Below are 20,148 nucleotides of genomic sequence, written 5' to 3'. Positions count from 1 at the left end.
ATACATTAGGATTTATCAGTTTAATAAATGTTATTTATTTGACTATTCTCATTCTAAAAATGCAGAGCTTTTGGCCCTCGTAAGCGAAACCAGACAGATGACTCAGCTAGAGGGGGAAGGGGTTCCAACATACTTAATGAAGGTCGTGTTCTTGCGCTTTTCTAACATCTAGCCTGTCATGCACTGCATCATAGTAGCAACAATGGAAGCAGGTCGAGTTGGTGGTAATGACGACGATGGTATGACAATGTTGTTGATAGTGATGAAAGAGGTGATAGTAATGAAGGCAGTGGTTGTGGTAGCAAGGGTGGTGGCGACGGTGTTAGCATGTTGAGATAATGGCAATGGTGGTGGCAACGACGATGGTGGTGATCATGAGCACATCCATAATCCAAAGTTTGGGTAAAATAAATTTTTAAAGTTGTAAGACTAAGATAATAGGCGAATAAGAATAGAGAAATGGCTAGAGATCGTGGCTGAAGTGGGCTAGAGATAGAGATTAAGATGGACAAAGATCTTTTGGACTTTTAGAAATACATAGAAAAATATTTGGGCCACCTGAACTATAGCCCAGGTTAGCCAACTAGTGGTCCCTCCTGGTGGTGATGGAAGTGATGGATGTGTTTCTTTTCTTAAAATCTCATTATGTTGTGATTTCAGATATGACATGGAATTTAAAGTTGGACTTTATAACCACTAAATTCCACATTTTTACCCAAATAGAATTTTAAGATTTCTTAACTAATGAAACTAATTAAACAAGGGAATTGGACAACATCCATATTGCAGAATTCATATTGGCCCCAAAATTCATCATGACAAGTTTGTTTTGCCTTTCTCTAAGTCTGGTAGTTACTCAATCAAAAGACTCAAAACTGGTTATCATTGGCGCCATTCTCACATGGAATTCCCAATTTGGTTTCTAGTCATTTTTCTCATCAGGTGGATGGTAGGCTTTGGAGATTATTTGGTAGGCCAAGTCTCTACCAAAAATTAAATTGTTTTTGTGGAAGGTTTTATAGAATGTTGTGGCTTCTAGGTGGAATTTGTGGAAAAGGAAGATCATTCCTAATGCTTTGTGCCCTTTATGTGGTGAGTATGATGAAACCACTGAACCTATGCTCTTATTATGCTCTTGGGTTAATGCAGTTTGGTTTGATTGTTTGGGGTACAAGATTGATAAGACTGCAATTTCTACTTTTGGTTCTTGGTTATTGGAGGTATTGGATTATTGGAAGAAGGACTCTGAATACAGATCTTTGTTGTGGGCTAGATGTGCTCCAGCCCACCCTAAAATTTTTCTTTTATATGTATATATTAAAGCCTAGCCCACCCAAAAAAATAAATAAATAAAGCATCACCCTAGCCCATAAACTCCCAACAATCACGTTCTCAAACTCTCAGTTCTCTTGTCTCTCTTGTTTGTCGTTTATCATCTCTATTAGTATTGTACAATCCCTCTCACTTGACTCTGTCTCTCTGCAACAATCAACACGAGGTAGCAGGGCATGTATTTCTAACTCGATCTATTATCTTACTTTTTGTTTTTTAATTTCATTTAGGTTTAAATATTTGGGCATTGAGGCTGAATTTAGGGTTTTTATTATTATTAGGGATTTAATTTAAGGTGTGAATTTAGTCATTTAAGGATTAAGTTATGCATACATTGAGACTCAATTGAATTTACAAAATATTATGGAATGTGTATTTATCAATTTAAGGATTTGATTTAGGGATTTTCATTTTAGCATATACTTACATGTCATGTTTATAATATATAGTGAGTAGTTCTAGTTTATCATGTCGGAATCGAATCATCAACAAATTACGAAGAAAAAAAAAATATTCTTTCATGTTTTCTAGTATATGTTTTTGTATAGATATGCATTTTGAGGGGTAGGACTTACTATGTCCTTTCTTGACTAGGTGTATCTTTTTTATTTATTAATGAAATTTTCTCATACTGTCGAGTTTTTTTTTTTTGTTTAGCCCCCCCAAGTTCTAAATACTTGCTCTATCCTTGTCTGAATATATTCTCTCTTGAATTTAAGGGAGACTTAGAGTTTAGTCAATTTTATGATTCTTTTTTAGACTAAGACCGGTAATGATTTAGGGTTTTTAATTAAGTTCTTTTATTTTTCTTTTTTGACGGCTTTATGTTAGGTTTTAACTGTGAGATTTTTGGCGTGCAACCTCTACAATGCCCACTCTACACCCTAGGAGGGGAAATACTCTTCAAATCGGAGAAGAACTTTATTATGAATTAAAATGATTTTCTTATAAATTAAAATGATTTTATTATGAATTAAAATGATTTTCTTATAAATTTTAAAGCACATCCGGTTTCCATCTAAAAATTATTTTTCTAAAAAATCTAAGTCTAATTATCTCTTTGTTTTATTAATTGGAATATATGGAAGGCCAGATGTAAGGCTGTGTTTCAAAAATCTTTTCATGATCCTGTGTGGGTTGGTCTATCTGCTTAAAGAGCTTGTTTAGAATATCTTGAGTGTATGTATAAACCTTCTATTTCTCTGCCTCTCTCCTCCGTCTCTCATGATTATGTTGCTTGGGCTCCCCCTTGTGCTCCTGAATTGAAAGTCAATACAGATGGATCTTGGGATCAAGCCTCTCACAAGGCTGGTCTTGGGGTGGTTATAAGGGATAGCAGGGCTTGTGTCTTTGGAGGAAGTTCTGTTCAGTGCTTATCTGATTTTGTGTCTGTGGTGGAAGCTCTATTAGTGAGAGAAGGTTTAATATGTGCTCAGAAATCTGGTCTTACAAAGGTTGTAATTGAGTATGATGCTCAAACAATTATCAAAGCTTGTGATAAGTCAAATCAACTGATGGACTGACATATTTTTCCAATTGTGGAGGAGATTTGGCATCTTGCCTCTCAGTTTGAATCTGTGAGGTGGTCTTGGGTGCCAAAGGAAAGCTAATGGTGCTGCTAATGCAGTTGCTCTGCTATCTAGAAGGAAGTTGTGCCCAAAGGGTTGGGTGGAGACACCCCCATCTTCCTTGCTTGGAGTTATGGTTGCTGATAGACTCCCTCTGGATTAATTTTTAATTTTTCTTCTTCTATTTGCTATGTCTACTGTAGTTTTCTGTTTTGGTTCTGTTTGAATTTTCTAGATGTTTGCTTACCTTGTTTTGTTGCTGCCTTTGTGGCTTTTTTGAATGGAATTCTTTTGCTCTTGGCCAAAAAAAAAAAAAGCAAGGGAATTGGAGATTGTTATTTATCAAATTCTGACTTGTAATAAAATTCCAAGTTTAAATCCTGACACACTAAAGAGAACTCTTAAATAACAAGCTTCCTATTTTTCTTTTTTCATAGACTTGTTACTTGTAATCTTCATTTTATATTAATGATCAGGCTTCTTCCACAATAAAGTTGTTGAGGTCACTGTTAAAAATGATGGAAAACATTATCTTCAAGCCATTTTGAATAATCCAACGGGTTCCTGTTGAGTTTCTTCCAATCGTCATCGGACATTTTTTTCTGGCTTGGAACCAACTACTCGTGCATATAAATCTTTGCAATAAAGCAAGTCTTCCATTTTCTTTTTTTGGTATCATATAATTGCTCATGTTCAAACACACCATCTAATTAGTGCTTGCAAGCACATTTTGTAGATGAAATTTTCTAATATCTTTTGGGAAAAGAGAGAAAATAAAAATAAAAGCACTTTCTTATCTTTCTAGAAATTATAGAAATCACAATACAACTGGTTAAAAAATAATTAAGTGACATTAGAACTTTAAATGGAGAAAACCCTTGATGTAAAAAATAAACGGTTCGGATCGACACAAAACAATTTGTGTAGGTCCCAACAAGGTCATACATCAATATAAATAAGTTGAAATATACTTCAATAGAAGGAACATGTATATATGTATATATTTTATCTATGGTAGAGTATAATTATTATGAAATTTTCCACTTTGATTCCAACAAAGTGAAGACCAATAGTTGGTCCACAATGAACCAAATATTACAAAGTCCAACATAAATATACATCACTAATGGATGGAGTGCAATGCATAGCATTTCCTTTATGCCCCCTTATTATATATATGTATGACAAGCTCTATGTTATCAAATTCTATTCATATGTTATTAAATTATATATATGACACTTTGTTTTAAAATTAAAATTTACTTAATCAATGATTTAGATTGTCAACTAATAATAGAATCTCCATATAAATTGTGATAACCCTCCTCCTTTATCCGGGCTTGGGACCGGCTGTGTATGATAAGTATTAAGACACAGGCGGAGTTGCAACTTATTCAAATCATCATAGGAAAAAAAAAAAAAGGTCCAAAGTCATTATATTGATGAGTAGTGCAACACCCCTCAAATTTATTTACCAAGTGATAATGTAATCTCATTTCTTTTGAGAAAGTTACATACTAACATGTTCACTTAAACATTATTTAGTGAGCAAAAATTTGACTAAAAAATTTAAAAACTCTAGCATTATTGTATGTTGATTATTTTTTTCACACTGTATTGATTATTGATCCTGCCATGATAAGATTTTGGATCTTGTGTTGGTGTTTTTATGTACTATGTGTCTGCTTGATATAAACGGGTTTTAATGTACTTGTTTCTGCTTGATGTAACCGGGTAGGATGTATGGGCAAAATAATAGTTGACTTGTAAACTTTTGGATCAAATATAAACCGGTTTATAATACACAATTAAGGTTAAAGATTGAAACAAGAAGCACAACAAATCATGATAAACAGTGGGATGTGACATGCAAGTCAGCAAGTATACAACATGGTCTTGACCTACTGTACAAAAATAGCCAACATGACAACATCAACTGCTTCAGCTTTCTCATTACCAATCTGCCTCTTGACCTCATTCTTGTCAAAACCATTGACCACTGCAGCCGTCAGTGGACAGTGGAAATTGATTTTAAGCAAGATTCCTAGAAAAAATATATTTATTCCATAATCTCATAAATTATCCAAACTATAAACCAACAATCATAACTATTGTGTCTAAAATGTTGTCGTTTAAACATTTAAGACTTACGAGTTTAGAACAGGGTATGTAGATTTATTAATTGCCAAAATAAAAAATAAAATAAAAATCTGACATTTAGGATTTAGGGCTTACAAGTTTAGAATTTAGTATTTACACTTTATATTGGAAGATAATTAAATGAAAACCTAAATCACATAACTCCAGACAAAAGCATATGTATCAACACACAAAATATATATATATATATAGCTTTTCTGTTAAGCATAATTGAGGTATAATTTATGGGACTACTCAGTATTGTAGTTCGATGATCGAAATCGTCTTAATGACCCGTTTGATTCAAGTTTTGGAGATCTGGGAATGAGAAATCAATTTCATTCCCATATTTGATAAGTACAATGAAGAGAATTCAATTTCTGGCCCAAGAGAATCTGATGCCCTTATTAGGAGAAAAATGAAACCCTTACTGAAAAAATGGAATTGATTTTCCCCTCTTGGGAAAACGTTTATTGTTTTTTTCTTTTTTACAAAACTAACACTGCTTTTTGAAATAATAAATTAGAGTACAATTAAAAAACTGACCAAACACAACATTTATTGCTTTCAATTCCTAATTTACTTTATCAAACACAGGAAAAGGAATTTCACATTCCTTTCCCCCTGAAAAATGTAAAGGAATTGATTTTTGAGAATTTCACATTCCCTTATCCCTAAAAAATGCAAAGGAATTGATTTCTTCACATTTCATTCCCCCTGAAAAATGCAAAGGAATTAATTTTTCAAGAAATCAATTCCATGAACCAAACGGGCCCTAAGTGTAAAATCCACAAAGTTAAGGATTTCATCGTTAGGGAGGTAACATCTTTTATTATAGATTATTATTAGCCTACATCTCCGGACTCTTTAACGTTGCATCAACCACCATGTCCCCACCACCAACCAAAGAACACCCAAGGTCTAGGTAATTTGAACTCTCGTCATCATTGGTTGTTTTAGGAGTAAGTGCTCTTACACCAGAGCTATGAATCCCCACAACATATCAACTCTTCATTTAAACTAGTTGTTATCTAGAAAAGCATGACCGACCAATGAAATTGGTTATATTAAAAAGTTTCTATTATTCGCTTGATTCACATGATGATATTTTCAAAGTGTTTGTGGGAAAACTTTTGATTAGTCTATATCTTAATATGGTCGATAATTGCCAATTGTGTGGGTTGTCTGTCTCTACGGCCTTGAGCCAAGAGAAGAGAATTGGAGTTGAAACAAGTGTAGTCGAAATGGAAAGCAGAGGAGATGCATACCATACCATAACAGATTACAAGAGGGCACAAAATACCTCCGCCCCAGCAGCTAAATTGATCTACACTACTCCTGCAACCATAAAAAAATATAAGAAAATGAAAGCAATAATAATAATAATATAAAATAAAAAGGACATATAAATTATATTATAGGTCGACAATGAAAGAGAGCACATCTACAATTCCACATACATATATTAATTAACTACCCTCGGTCAGTTTCAAACTATTGGCTAAAAAAATTGCACAATCAATTAGCCATACATACTAACACCGATGGTCTTATGGAACAATTTTAACCCTCAGCAACAATCACAACACATTGATTATTATAAACGTCCAGAGCTTTTAACTGCATGCCAATGACTTCACTTGAAATCTCAGTAAATGCCACTTCTTTTTGCAAGCACGCCAGATAAAACATCTAAAGCCCACATCCTTTTGCAACTATAATTCACCAGGTACCTACACCGTTCCACTAGCAAATACCCATTATATTTAATTTAAAATCTTGCAATCAAACAGCAATAGTAGTTACAGAAATTCTCAACATGAAAAATATAAGCAAACATAAGCATGAGAAATGTGGGCCATTGAATTGCAACATCTTAATAGGTTCTTTGCAATCTAATGGTTCATATTTCTATGCTTATGCATGCTCACATATCTCATGATTATAAGATAATTTCTTCAAATATCTATTCCCTCCTGCTATGTTCACTTTTCCATGCTTATAAGGCCTAGTTTGATGCATAGGATATGATTTGATATTAAAATATGGGAATATGGGTAATAACAGTTTTACCCTTGCATAGGATGAAGGAAGAAAATGGGAATAAGATAAACTAATCATAAGAAAAACTTATCCCAAAAATGGTGGGATTAGTGGGGATAAGTTTTCCCTCATAGCTAACCTATCTTCTTCCCATCTTCTTCCTTCAAGTTAGAAGATATCCTTCATCTTCTTCCTTGAACACACATGAATCTAGACATTTATCTTATCCAATTTAAGCCTATGCATCAAACGAGGCCTAAGAGAGTTTCTTTTCCCATGCTTATAAGAGGATTTATCTAGTCTGCAAAAATACAAAAGATCCTACAAGCTACACCCACACAAAAGAGTAATGCACCACACACACACATATTCCTATTTTGATTATAATGACCATTTTGATTAGTAACCCTGAATCAGAATTGATTGATGGGCAAAGGTAACACTTAATAGAAAGGTGATCCGACAAAGCAAAAGCATCACAAAGCTCGTGATTAATCCCAAGCATATCAAGATGGATGCTCAAGATGCATAGTCAATAGGTTGAGATCCATGCTACACAGTCCAAGGTCAAACTAGATAAGTAGGAATCTGATACATCAAATGCTGGATAGCTTTCCCTAGTAATCCCGGAAATGAAAATCAAACATTAGGATTCATATTTTCATGGTAGTCACCCCATACTGCATAGATTTAAGGACCATGTACATTCCTTGTATGCAAGGGTAATAACAGTTTTAGCCATGAACTTTAAACTTAAACTACCAACATAAGCATTTGAACCTGTATAAATTTCATTTCTTAGTATTAAATATATTAAAATAATGCATGTTTATACAAGAATTTGATATTCCAAAATTTGTTATGTAAGCAGGAAAAGAACTGATTTACAGTTTCTAAAGGGGAGAAACTCATCTGCAACTTAGAGAAATCTACAAGAGGGGTCAGTAATTCTTTGACAACACCAGGCAAAACTCTCAACGTGTGAAATGGTCACCACCATGGTCACATCATCCAGTCTTTGATTTCAACAGTGAAAATTCGTAACCTGAAAGAGATCAAATTTGCATCAATTCCCACTACCCGTGCTTCAGCTGTCAGAAAACTTGTACAAGTTGCATTGCAAATTCTCCAATTTTTGGCAGGAAAATGATTGTAAAAATCTAAGAATAACTTGGTAGCCCAATCCAATGGAATTTTTCCTCTGAAATTTTTTCTTGGTAAAAAATTTTCCTTTAAAAATTTAAATTCTAGTGACACTGTAATCCAGTGGCCTAACCACGGATAATCTTTAGGGGAAAAAGGTTTAAGTGAAAAAAATAAAAAAATATCTGCATAATTGAAAACATAAAATTATGCCACCCCTCCAAAAAAAAAAAGGGGGTGGGGGGATAAATTTGAAAGGCAAAAATACGCAAGAGCTTTCTTTCGCGCAAAATACAAAAACCCAATTAGTTATAAAGCTTTATATGTCTACAAACTTTAAACTTTCAAACATTATTTCAAAAAAAAAAAAAAAAAAAATCACAAGACTGTTATTATGCCAATGCAGTTACTTTCCACACAATTTGGGAGCAAAACCTTATATGCATAACAGAGCATACAACCAAGTTACATACAAAGCAGTATATAAATAGATCATTCAACTTTATTTGAACAATTTTGTGATTCGGAAACATACAATTGATGCTAAACCCAGCCGGAGTACTCTGATGTGACTTATCCATCTTGTTATTTACAGCATCCAATGAATATTCAAATAGCATGCTGTAGGGGGATGTTCTGTATTGTGAAAGAACCACCCCAGCTCCTCCAAGCATATCAAACTACAATCAACAAAAGATTACATGACTTTTAGAAAACACATTCATTAGTCTCTAATTACAAACATTAAACCGTTAGATATTGCACGTGAAATCACACTGTCAACACAGATGAACTTTTTAAATATGACCTCACCTGCAATCTGGAACTTTTTAGGCCCATTTGTTTAGTATATATTGAATAATCTCAAATTGAGAATGCTCAACATGTCTAGACTCTAGATCAATGTTTCTAAAAGACGAAGGCGTAACATGAGAAGGTTTACCGTTCATGGGTGGCGTTGACGCCTAAGCCTTTTGGGAATTGAATTTATAATTAAAAATATATAAAATTATACACTAAAACCCAAAAAATAAAATTTCAATAACACAGAAAAAAAAATAAGAACATAGATGAAAGAAAAAAAACCGACTAAACATGAATTATTTTAATTGCTTATTCAACACTTGGTAATTTCACACATAGCACCCCAACTGACAAACAAAGGCTACAAAGAAAATGAAACAAAAATCAAAAGGGTAGGGAAAGCAAAAATGCACTGAATGCACCAACTATGGAACTAGAGGAGTGAATAAAAAACAAAAAACTTGCAGTGACAAGTGAAGAACAAACAAATCCTACTTGGTTGCAGCGCACGAAGCGCAAGAAGAAAAAGAAAAGAAGCTCAAGAGGCTTAAACCTCTTGCACTAGAGCACACGAAGCGCGCTTCTTAGAGTCAAGGTGCACCCTTCAGGAGAAAGGCACAAGCCTATGGGGCCTAGAATCAAACACATGGACACCTGAGGCATTTTACCCTTACCTCACCCTGAATCGCACCTCAAGGCGTGCCTCCTTTACGCCTTTGAAAACACTGGACTAGACACACTACCAAAAACAAGGAAAAATAGAAGGTACGAACCACAGATGTAATCAGACCTTTAAATGAGTTCACTTAGAAAACTGAAAACTTTGTGTTTAACATAAGCTGCAATGAAGTACAAGAAAACTGCAATGAAGTATAAGAAACTAACGCTTAAGAAGTGCTAAACCATACCTCTGGCATGATATACTGCCACCCCAACAAAATGCAACACAGAACTGAATAAATGTCCTGCGAAACCCTTGAATGATAAGAGGGCATGAATAAGAATCCAACTACAACTCCATTTAAGGAAGAACTATGTATAGTACTCTCACCAGTGAAACTCAAATCATTAACTAATTCAATGATCCACGGCACCTGAACCAAAGAGAAGATCATTATTAGTAAATCAAAGAGCATGTATAAGCTGAGGTTGTTCTCTAAGCCCTCTGAAGCATCTTATCTTGCCTCTTGTAAAGAATCTTTATGAAGAAATAATGAAATAGTAACTTTTTTTTTCTGTAGCAACAAAATGTAAAATGATGAAAAGAAGAATACAAAATCAAGATCATGCAGTCCTGTAAAATCTCATCCAATCTTACTTTTTTGAACCACAGTTGCAGGGAATCTTTTTCTCCTCCAAAGGGAATTTGTAATTGTAAGTAATTTCTTCACCAGCAGCTATATGTCGTTTTGCATAAATGAAAATTCTTTTTTCACCCTCAACGCTAATAACCTTGGTGTAGCAGTTAGGCTGCAAAACAATTAATTCTTATTATGAGGCCAAAGATAAATACAACTTTATGTGATACAACAAATTTGCATTATTATCTAATAGACTAATATAGCTACCTCACAAGAATGGTTTATAAATCTAGCAACTCCTCCACGTTTTGTAGCATCAACCTACAAATTTCAGAAAGAAAATATTAGCCAATAGGCAATAGCATACTTTGCTCCAATTGTGCCAAATAACTTTAAGAAGGGAAGGTCTAAAAAAGATTAAGAGATCCATCCAGGCATTGCAAAATAACATGTAACAAATGTAGGCCGCAGTTGAAGAATCCTAGTGGCATGTGACGTGCCATAACACCAATTCATCTTTAACTATTGTTCTTAAAATTTGTAATTGTAAGTAAATCTGACAATAATGTAGGTTCCCTGCTCCCTTACTACTTTCTGTTTCTCTTCCTCTCTCAGATTCCTTTTCTATCCTTCTCTAAATTCAATTCTCTCTCCCTCAATACTCTTCCAAAATTCTCTTAAATCCACTTTAGACTTCAGGGACCAAATGGGTTTGCTAAAACACGTCTGCAGTTCATGGGGTTGTTTGATCTTTCTTGTTTAGGCCATTGAACTTTTGGTGGTTGTTGCACTTGTCTTGAATGTATTTGTTTCATTTACTTTATCATTTCATTTTTAACGAAACTACTATCTTCAAGCCAAAAAAAGAACACGTTTGCAGAATTTCAAACTCTTTTTTTTGTAAAATTATGTGTTAAAAAGTGGGCCCATTTTAAATTTTCGCCCTGGGCCTCCAAGAAGTCAGGGCCTCTGATTCATATTGACAAAATATTTCAGACACTGTGCTGTAAAATAACTCAAATATGAGCACAAAATAAAACTAAAGTCAGCATCAGCATTGCTTCACTAACCACATAACCATCATCGAGCCTAAAAAGATAACTGCTGCCAATTCCCATCTTCTCATAATGACGCTCACGTATATCAGATATCTGCAAAATCAGAAACCAAAGTAAAATGGATAGACATAAAGAAAAGAGAAACAAAACACCACACAAACACACACACACACACATACCAAACATGGGAGGAATAAAGCAATTATTGTAAAGTAAAATATACCCTGGGACGAATTAGTTCTCCAACATATTCAATAACAAAGTCTTCCGCCTCAATTGGCTCCAAGGCAACAAGACCCCAATCATGTATCTTGCTCTGTTGGAAGCGTAGATGCTTTTTCCTTGCCTACCATGTACTATTATATCAAAAAGATGTGCAAAAGAGCATTTAGATATATTCCAAGACAAAATTTGATTCAGAAATCACCTTTAATTGAGTGGCTTTCAAAAGGTCAGCACCCTCAGCAGCAGCAAGAAGATTGCGCATCTTCACCCTATTTGTTCTTGCAGAAAGACCCTTGCCATTTGACCACTGTGATGTATTAATATCAGAACCTGGATACTCAGCATTAACATATTTCATTCCCCTAACACGAGCTCTTTCAGAAGGAGTTGCATTTAGTGACCATCTATGCCATTCCCAACCATTAATCGAAGCCCGGGCACATCCATCAGATTTAGGGCAGGGATTTAATGTCTTGGATTTACTGGACTTTATCTTTCTTACAGCAACTGGTTTACATGCTGCTTGCTTGGTAGCACCATTGGCTACTTTCAAGACCTTTTTGGGATGTGATAATTGCAAACCATCCGTTACACGCTCCCTTTTCAGCTTTGATGCCTTAGTTACTGTACACAGAACCAAGAATACAGAAAGAAAGAATAGAACAAAGTGTCAAATTGCATAAAAAGTTATTAAGAAAATGAATGAATGGATGAAAGAACACTCACAAGGCTCTCCCTTGAGCCCAACATCATTACCCTTGCCTTTTACAACTTTCCCAACGTCATTGTGATCCCCAACATGAGCTGAAACCATCTTTCCACTAGGTTTAGGAGCACATGCCATGGGCTCACTACCTGAATAATAGTCACAATCCCCTATTATCAAATAAATTCTATTCTGTGAGTGACAAAAACCCAGTACACGGGCAGCATACAAGGCCCCAAGCAAAAAATATGTATGTGTATAACTTAATTCAACAAATTGAAATTTATGTCCACAAAAGATTTGCAAACATCAAAATAAATGTTAAGGAAATTCATACTTTTAACTGCTTTGGTAACCTTCAATAGTTTCCGACTACCAGCATTCTTTGCTGCTGACTTATCAGTGGACCTTTTAGCAATGGCTTGCAAAGATGTGGCACCACCAGATGATTCAGTTTGGGATTTGTTCAGCCTTCTCTTTTTAGGAATCAAAGTACCATGTTTTAATTCCGCAGTCTCAGGAACATGTCCAGCAACATGTTTCTTTGACTTTTCCACTGTTTCATTTCGTTTCCCAGTGTCAACTGAAGTTACAAACCGAGAAGATCCTGACTTTTTCTGCAACTTCTTGCGGTGATATGTATGTTTACCAATCACTGGAGAAACTTCTGCAGTGTCAGAATTGTGGCAATGCTTTGCTTCTTCCATAAGTTTTTCCGGATGTTCTTTATTTGTGTTGTGTGCTCTTTCCTGGGAGAAAAAAGTACATATCAACTGAACTGACAGGGAATTCTAGAGATCCTAAATCCATAGAGAGGGGATTGCAGAGGGGAGGAGCAGCGTACCTCATTTGAAGCATGGTTCTTTGAAGTACGCCATGATGCCAGTAACTGATGAAGAGTACAATCAATAGATGATGATTTCCATTCTCTAATAACATCATCATGCAGTTTCTTCCGGCACATTGCTGTGGTAATATATTCTCCTATCTTAGGAATACTCTCATCTGACCTTGAAGGTCGGAATTTGCAAATGCGTGATGGAATATGATTTTCAGCATTGTCTACAAGTCCAGGTGGTGATGGCTCATTTATCTCTTTTTGAACAACCACATCATCAACCTGTGAGCACAATCCCTTGAAAGCACTTTCCAACAAACTAGACATACGATTTTCAGGTACAGAATGACGTAAAGGTTTTGCTACTTGTGGAGTAAGAGATGTGTCAGATAGAATTATCTCTGCAGATTTTTTATTTGAAGTCCTTGATTCATCACATGTGTCTGAAGATCCATTTATGCTCCTGTCAGAACCCTGTACAGAAGAATCAACATTTTCCTGCAGCAACAACTATGTTAATCCAACATAATGAGGAATTACTAATTGAATATAGATGAACTAGTATAGATATGATATGCATAACAAATTGTCCCTAGATCACCTTCATCAAATTTTCATCTCCAGACGAATTAACTAATTTCCTCACTTCATCATCAAGAAAAGATCCAACGTACTCCGTCAAAGCATTCTTTGCAGACAACTGGAGCTCATTTTCTACATATTTTATAATGCATTTCATGTCTTCATATCGAGGGCTTATCTGTTTAGATGACTTTCCTTCCATAAGAACCGATGAAGGGATAATTGATGGCTGGGCATGATCCACTAATTGCATTCTCACAAGTTCAAAACCAGGCGGGGGATCATCATCACAAGTATCAGATTTTTGCCACGGTAGTAACTGCACAACCAAATGGAACATTACAAGATATAACATAACAGCAGGACAATAAACTAAAGCAGGCTAATGACTTACAGTTTCATGGGGTAATTTTTCAATCTTCTCGACATAATCACCACATTTACTAGGAAGTGTCCTCAACACAGGAGAACCAGACCAAAGTTTCCTCCTCCTCCAAGCAGAGGTATACTCTGCCACTGGATCATAGAAGACAGCATTCCACATGACTTCAGTGCAATAATCAAAAAGCATTCTACAAACAACTGCATACGATGCCCAAAAGTTTTCAATGCTTCCAACAGATTTGGTGCTCGGTGGAGGCTCTGTGGAATCTTGATTAATACATGTCACATCAGCAACATAGTCAGAAGCTGTATCCTCACACAAAAGAGCAGCACAGTTCTTCCTATCCCCAGCAATTTCAGACTGTTGAAACAAAACACTGTTAACTTACAAAGAAAAATAAATGTGTGAAAGTGCTTTTGGCATGTCAAAAGCACTTTCATATAGCAACAAGCACTTTTTGTAATGTTTGGTTGAAATAACAAGAAGCGCTTTTAGGGTCAAAGAAGTGCTTTTGGCATGTCAAAAGCACTTTCATATAGCAACAAGCACTTTTTGTAATGTTTGGTTGAAATAACAAGAAGTGCTTTAGGGTCAAAGAAGCACTTTTAGGGCCCGTTTGGCACTGCTTTTAGAACTGCCAAAAACGCTTTCAGATTAGTTAAAGCGCTTTTGATAGCGTTTGGCAAAAATAAATAAAAGTGCTTATGAGTTATAAAAGCACTTTTAAGAGGTTTTTTGAGAAGCACCTGACAGGAGGAAGCACCTCCAAGTGCTTTTGCATGAACCACAGAATTTTTATAAAAAAGTATATGTGCTTTCAGTAAGAGCGCTACTAAGTAAAAGCGCTTCCTAAGAAGCAGTGCCAAATGGCAGTGGTTTTTGGAGAAGCACCTGATAGGTACTCCTCCAAGAAATATTGCCAGGTAAAATTGCAAGGACTTGTGTTTTTAATGAAATTGTTTATGTGCTACTAAACAAAACCGCTACTGGCGAAAGTGTTACCGAACAAAGCCGCTTAATACAAAAGCACTCTTAAGCATGCATTAAAAGTAACAAAATCAATAGTCTACTTTGGCATTAGTATACATTACCGTTCTGCCACCCAGGGAGCTAGTCTTCACAGCCTGCTCAAGTCTCTGAGTTTTTTTTGTGGTAACAAATTCAGCAATGACATTGCTGATAATCTCATCTAATACAACTCTACGAGCTGTTTTCAGAATTCCATGGTGCAGTTGGGAAGATACTCCCTCTGAAATTTCTGATATAAAGCCTACCAAAAAGGCAGTCCCGTTGCTTTTGGAATCAGATTTGGTAACGGTTTCAGAGCCATCATTTTTCGATGCATTTGCAACAGATAACAGTGTGAAGGGTGTACACTTATTTTCAACATGAAATATCTGCAAAACAAATCCATAAAGAGCCCAAGTATCAAAAAATTTGCAAATGCAAACAGGTAGCAGATCTATGCAACACACTACATATAGAAGATCTAGCAAGTTCAAAAGGATCCTCCATGCTTCAAGACACAACTTCCAGCACTTCATTAAGAAATTTTCAAAAGCATTGCAGTTCAGAGGGACTTAAATCTATCCTTAAAACGACAATAAAAAGCAGTACAAACACAGTAAGCCCATGCTTTAAAGTGAGTTTCACAGAAGATGCAACAGTTCAGGAGCATCCACCTCCAACAATGACAGTGTTCACTTTTCACCCTAGAACTTCTATCTTATTGTAATAAATGGATATGCAGCTAAAACATTTCTCAAAATGACACTTTTTCGGTTAGATAAGGCTTTTGTGAGTTCCTGAATTGAGTTGACTTGTTATAACTAAACTTCTGATTAATGGATGGGAATCACTCCAATCATGTAATGTTCTAGAAATGGTAGCCCATCTATATTTAACCTCACTTCAACAAGTTCAGAAAAGGCTCAATTCCTGAAAGATGTGATATTACATGCCACTAAACTGCAAATTGGATTTTCGATATTCTCTGGAACTTCTAAAGAGCTTCATTTCATAAAATTGCACTAAACATATCCCAACACCATCATAATATTAGGATCTCAAATCTTACCATTAGTGAATCCCGAAGATATCCATATTGATGCCAAGAATACAATTCAAAAAGGGAATGTGGGCCGTGTTTCTGCCCTTCATCATCCTCATACAACCAACAAGACTCTTCACTTGACTGGAATATACATAGGGAGGGGGTTAGAGAAACAAAAGAGAAGAAAATAATAAGACAGACATTAAGAGATACATAATATAATGAACACATAACAAAAATGTTTTTTTTTCCTTTCGGAAGGGAATGAGAAAAGGCAGATATGCTCAACCAGAAAATTCTAAATACCTGTAACAGACATGATTTAGCTAGGTGAGGTAATTCAGAGTTCCATATTGGCTGATTGGAAACATTACTATTGTAGTTAACATGTAAAGTGGAATCGGACTGGAAGTCAGGACAAACAAGGGCAGGTGCAGGTCTGCTACATGTAGCCAAATTCCCATGGCTAGATGTAAAAGAATTTGTAGGTGTGCTTGTGCTTGAGATGCCCAGACTCAGATATGCAAACCCAGAGGCAACATGATCAGGGAACTGCTTGAAGTACTTCAGTGGTACAGGATTGATTAACGTCCCACTCACCAAAGGATAGACAGGAAGCTCATCTGGCAAGAAACCAGTGGATAAACCCTCAAATAACTGCTCCTGAATATAAGGGCCACACATCTGTCCTTGCTCGTTAACATACATCCATCCACTCACCAAAAGGGGAGGCATATGATATGAGGTGCCCCCAGAGTTACAGGGCTGTTGAATAGCACTGGATTTGCCATTTGACCGGCAGCTCATCTCCATTGCAGAATCTGAACCAACTTTTGTCATCAAAATCAGAGCAAGACGAAGAAGGAAAACTACTATTCTCACACCTAATGGTAATGGTAATAATAAATAAACACACAATAATTTATAAAGTTCAAAAATTTGAAAGAAAAAAAAGGGAAGAAAGAGAAATTAAGCCAAATTAACCCTAATTGTCCATACCCAACTAGTAATTAAGAAACCCAATCAATGAATTAACATTAGAATATCAAAACCCAATAATTGAAAAAGAAGAATCTGACATACCTTTACATCCCATCCTACATACTGTTGAGTATGTGAATGAGCCCTTATTGTGGAGTCTGTGAATACACAGCCTACCAACAACCCAAAAGGAACCCCATCTCCCATTCAACCCCAAACTAAAACTCTCAATAAATTGCACCAATTTATGAGAGTTTCGGCACCCAAACTTTGAGCAGGAACCTTCAATCAGCAACTGTGAGCTCTGTGAAGGTGAGTCTCTCTCTCTCTCTCTCTCTCTCTCTCTCTCTCTCTCTCTCTATCGCGCGTCTGGTGTCTGCGGCTCTGCGCTCAAGCGGGCAAAAAAAAAAGCACAGAATGACTGATTTTGTTCTCTGTTTGTTTGAATGGGCAAAACAACTAAACAAGTTACACAAGTACACGGGTATTAGGTTTGGGCTTAATTTTATGGATAAATGATTAATGAGTGTTGGGCTTAGGCCTTCCATAGTGAGACTGAATCTGATACCCAAACTTATTTTTTGGGTATAAAATAGATATAATTCAGCCACAATGGGTCGGAATGTGATCCCCATAATTTTTTGAGACTCAAAAACTATCTCCAATTTTGGGTATAAACTATACCCAAAACTAAATTAAATGGTTGGCCCACCAACAAATAAAAGCTATTAAATGGCTTATCCATCACCAATTTAATGGTTGTCCCACCAACAAAGAAATGAGTTACATATTAATATCCTCATATTTGGGCCTCAACACCATTGTATTGGTGATCCCCAAAATCTATATTTTTACACTTTTTGATACCCAAAATTAATTTGGGTATTAGGTATTTAAAGATCACCATTATAGAAGGCCTAAAATCTTCTATCTTTTATTCTATAAACATATCAAAAAGCATAAAACCAACACAAAAATTCAAGCTTTTGGAAAAAAAAATCTTAATTTTGATAGTAACAAATAATTGCCATTGTCTGACAGTAATTATCGTCCCAGATAGTTACTTTTCGATCACTCAGTACTTCCAGATCGTGCCTTTGACAAACTACAGCCTTTATACTTCCAGATCATGCCTTCGACAAACTCCAATCAAGAGGTCGACGACCTTCTTCAAGACTCTGGCGATGGATTTTAGTAAAGAGAAGAGAGATAGAAATAGAGAGAGGGAGAGAGAAAGAGAGCAAAGAGAAAGAATAGAGGTAGAGATCAAAGAAGAGATTTAAGAGAAATGGTTGTGGTCTCGTTGACTTTACTCACCAGACGACGAGGGTTTGATCGAAGAAGAAAATGGAGAGAGAGAGAGAGAGAGAGGCCATCATAGAAGGAGAAAGAGATGGGAAGAGAAAGAGAGAGAGAACCACCAGTTTTTTTAAAAGATATGTTTAAAACTAATTAAGTGGGCTTTTTTAGGACATGGATAAAGTATGTGGGTTTAATTATCAATAAGAGTCCAAAAGTGGACTTTATAATATTTATTTGTGAAAAATTTGCCCCTCCCCCCAACCATTTAGAAACTCTCCCAAAACTCCCTAAAACTTATGATTATTTTTTTACCCTTCTGACACAAGCTGACGCACTAACGTGTGTTGGATCATTGAAACTGAATCATTCACTAAAACTGAATATCGATCAATGAAATTGAGTTGATCATTGAAACTAAAATCATCACTAAAACTGAAATTTTCACTGAAATTGCAATCGATTTCACTAAAATTGAAATCGATCACTAAAACTAAAAACGATCACTAAAACTAAATTGATTATTGAAACTGAAAAATTGAACACTGAAACTAAATCGATTATTGAAAATAAATTGATTACTGAAACTGAATCAAATTCCATCAAATGACTAGATTGCCCTTCTATGTGCAACCCATATGACTTTTCCATTTACTAATTGAACGAAAAAATTGATTTTGTCCAAGTATAAACTACACAAACTACAGGACTATGATGGATGAAATTGAAATTAGAGCATCTGCAGTAATTGTTCAATAGTTCATTTTAATAGTTCAATTTTGTGAACAGTTTTGGTATCTATTGAACTGGACTGCAATTGAACTTGCAATGGTTATTCAATAGTTCAATTAAAAAATTTAAGATGAAAAATAAGGAGATATAATGCAGTTCATGTGTCGACAAGAAATAGATTATAAATATATATTTTTTCACATGATGGACTAATTTATTGAAATATATTTCACTTTAGAGTTTAATTTTATAATCACTAAAATAAATTATTGATCCTCAAATTAAAAATGAACTCTATCACTATAAGTTATTCTTTTACCTTAAGTTTAATTTATTACAATAAAATTAAAATAAACCTCACCACTTACAAAATAAAATTGAAACATAAAGACCAAATTGATGATTTGACAAAAAGTAATAATTTAGAGTGCGTAGTAAGAGCGTAAGACTTAAAGAGATATGCATATAGAAATTCTTTTTCAGTTGACCGACAAGCTCTATATTTTATCAGTTTAATACGAGGTGTATCACTGTGTATGACAGTGTCCCCACGTCTGCAAGTTGAATATGGCCAAAAAATACAACTAAATAATACAAAAAGGCAGAAAAGAAAATACGCGAAAACCCTGGAAGCGGAAAGCATACACAGTATTCCAGCTGCGGCTGTGGAAGTAGGAACTAGAAAGGAAGCTTCCCTCACGCGCTGAAACCTGAAACTCAATTACTTAACTCAACCAAAACCAAAACCCAACACGTACAATTGATGTCATCCTAATACTCATCCTCATCTTCATCTATTTTCAATTTAAAATTGAAAATTGTATTCTTTGGCAGCTGCTTTGCTCAAAACCGTGTTCTCTAATTGACTGTCTGTGTCTCTCTGTCATTCCCAACCCAATCATGTCATTATCATATCCGGCATCCCATAACTTATATAAACAAGTGCTTCCTCCACGTTT

General features: G+C 35.3%; 2 protein-coding genes across 8 annotated transcripts; one reads left to right on the top strand and one right to left on the bottom strand.

The window, feature by feature from the left end:
* The first annotated feature begins 2,513 nt into the window (after positions 1-2,513).
* On the top strand, positions 2,514-2,855 carry LOC147273347 (uncharacterized). The gene has a single exon (XM_086228205.1). It carries the CDS (start codon positions 2,514-2,516, stop codon positions 2,853-2,855), a length of 342 nt encoding a protein of 113 aa, XP_086084331.1.
* Positions 2,856-4,659: 1,804 nt separating this feature from the next.
* On the bottom strand, positions 4,660-17,535 carry SDG25 (SET domain protein 25). 7 transcript variants are annotated; one of them, XM_086228619.1, is made up of 18 exons: positions 17,261-17,535; positions 16,484-17,061; positions 16,202-16,318; positions 15,216-15,521; positions 14,134-14,484; positions 13,759-14,058; positions 13,164-13,655; positions 12,657-13,068; positions 12,340-12,489; positions 11,816-12,237; positions 11,612-11,734; positions 11,401-11,481; positions 10,598-10,651; positions 10,348-10,499; positions 10,081-10,123; positions 9,938-10,004; positions 8,761-8,905; positions 4,660-8,127 (listed from the first exon to the last, which is right to left on the bottom strand). In XM_086228619.1, the coding sequence occupies exons 1-15, from the start codon at positions 17,271-17,273 to the stop codon at positions 10,102-10,104; spliced, it is 3,573 nt and encodes a 1,190-aa protein (XP_086084745.1). In that variant the 5' UTR covers positions 17,274-17,535; the 3' UTR covers positions 4,660-8,127; positions 8,761-8,905; positions 9,938-10,004; positions 10,081-10,101. The 7 variants fall into 7 exon arrangements, with proteins under 7 accessions (XP_086084745.1, XP_086084744.1, XP_086084747.1 ...); XM_086228618.1 differs by having other exon boundaries at positions 9,938-9,994; XM_086228621.1 differs by having other exon boundaries at positions 9,938-9,994; positions 12,370-12,489.
* Between the last annotated feature and the right edge of the window lie 2,613 nt (positions 17,536-20,148).

Source organism: Dryas octopetala, chromosome 9, assembly GCF_963921425.1.
Source record: "Dryas octopetala chromosome 9, drDryOcto1.1, whole genome shotgun sequence".
NCBI classification, from domain to species: Eukaryota; Viridiplantae; Streptophyta; class Magnoliopsida; order Rosales; family Rosaceae; genus Dryas; species Dryas octopetala.
Note: the sequence above shows the minus strand (reverse complement) of the source record. Positions and strands in the feature narration are given on the sequence as shown.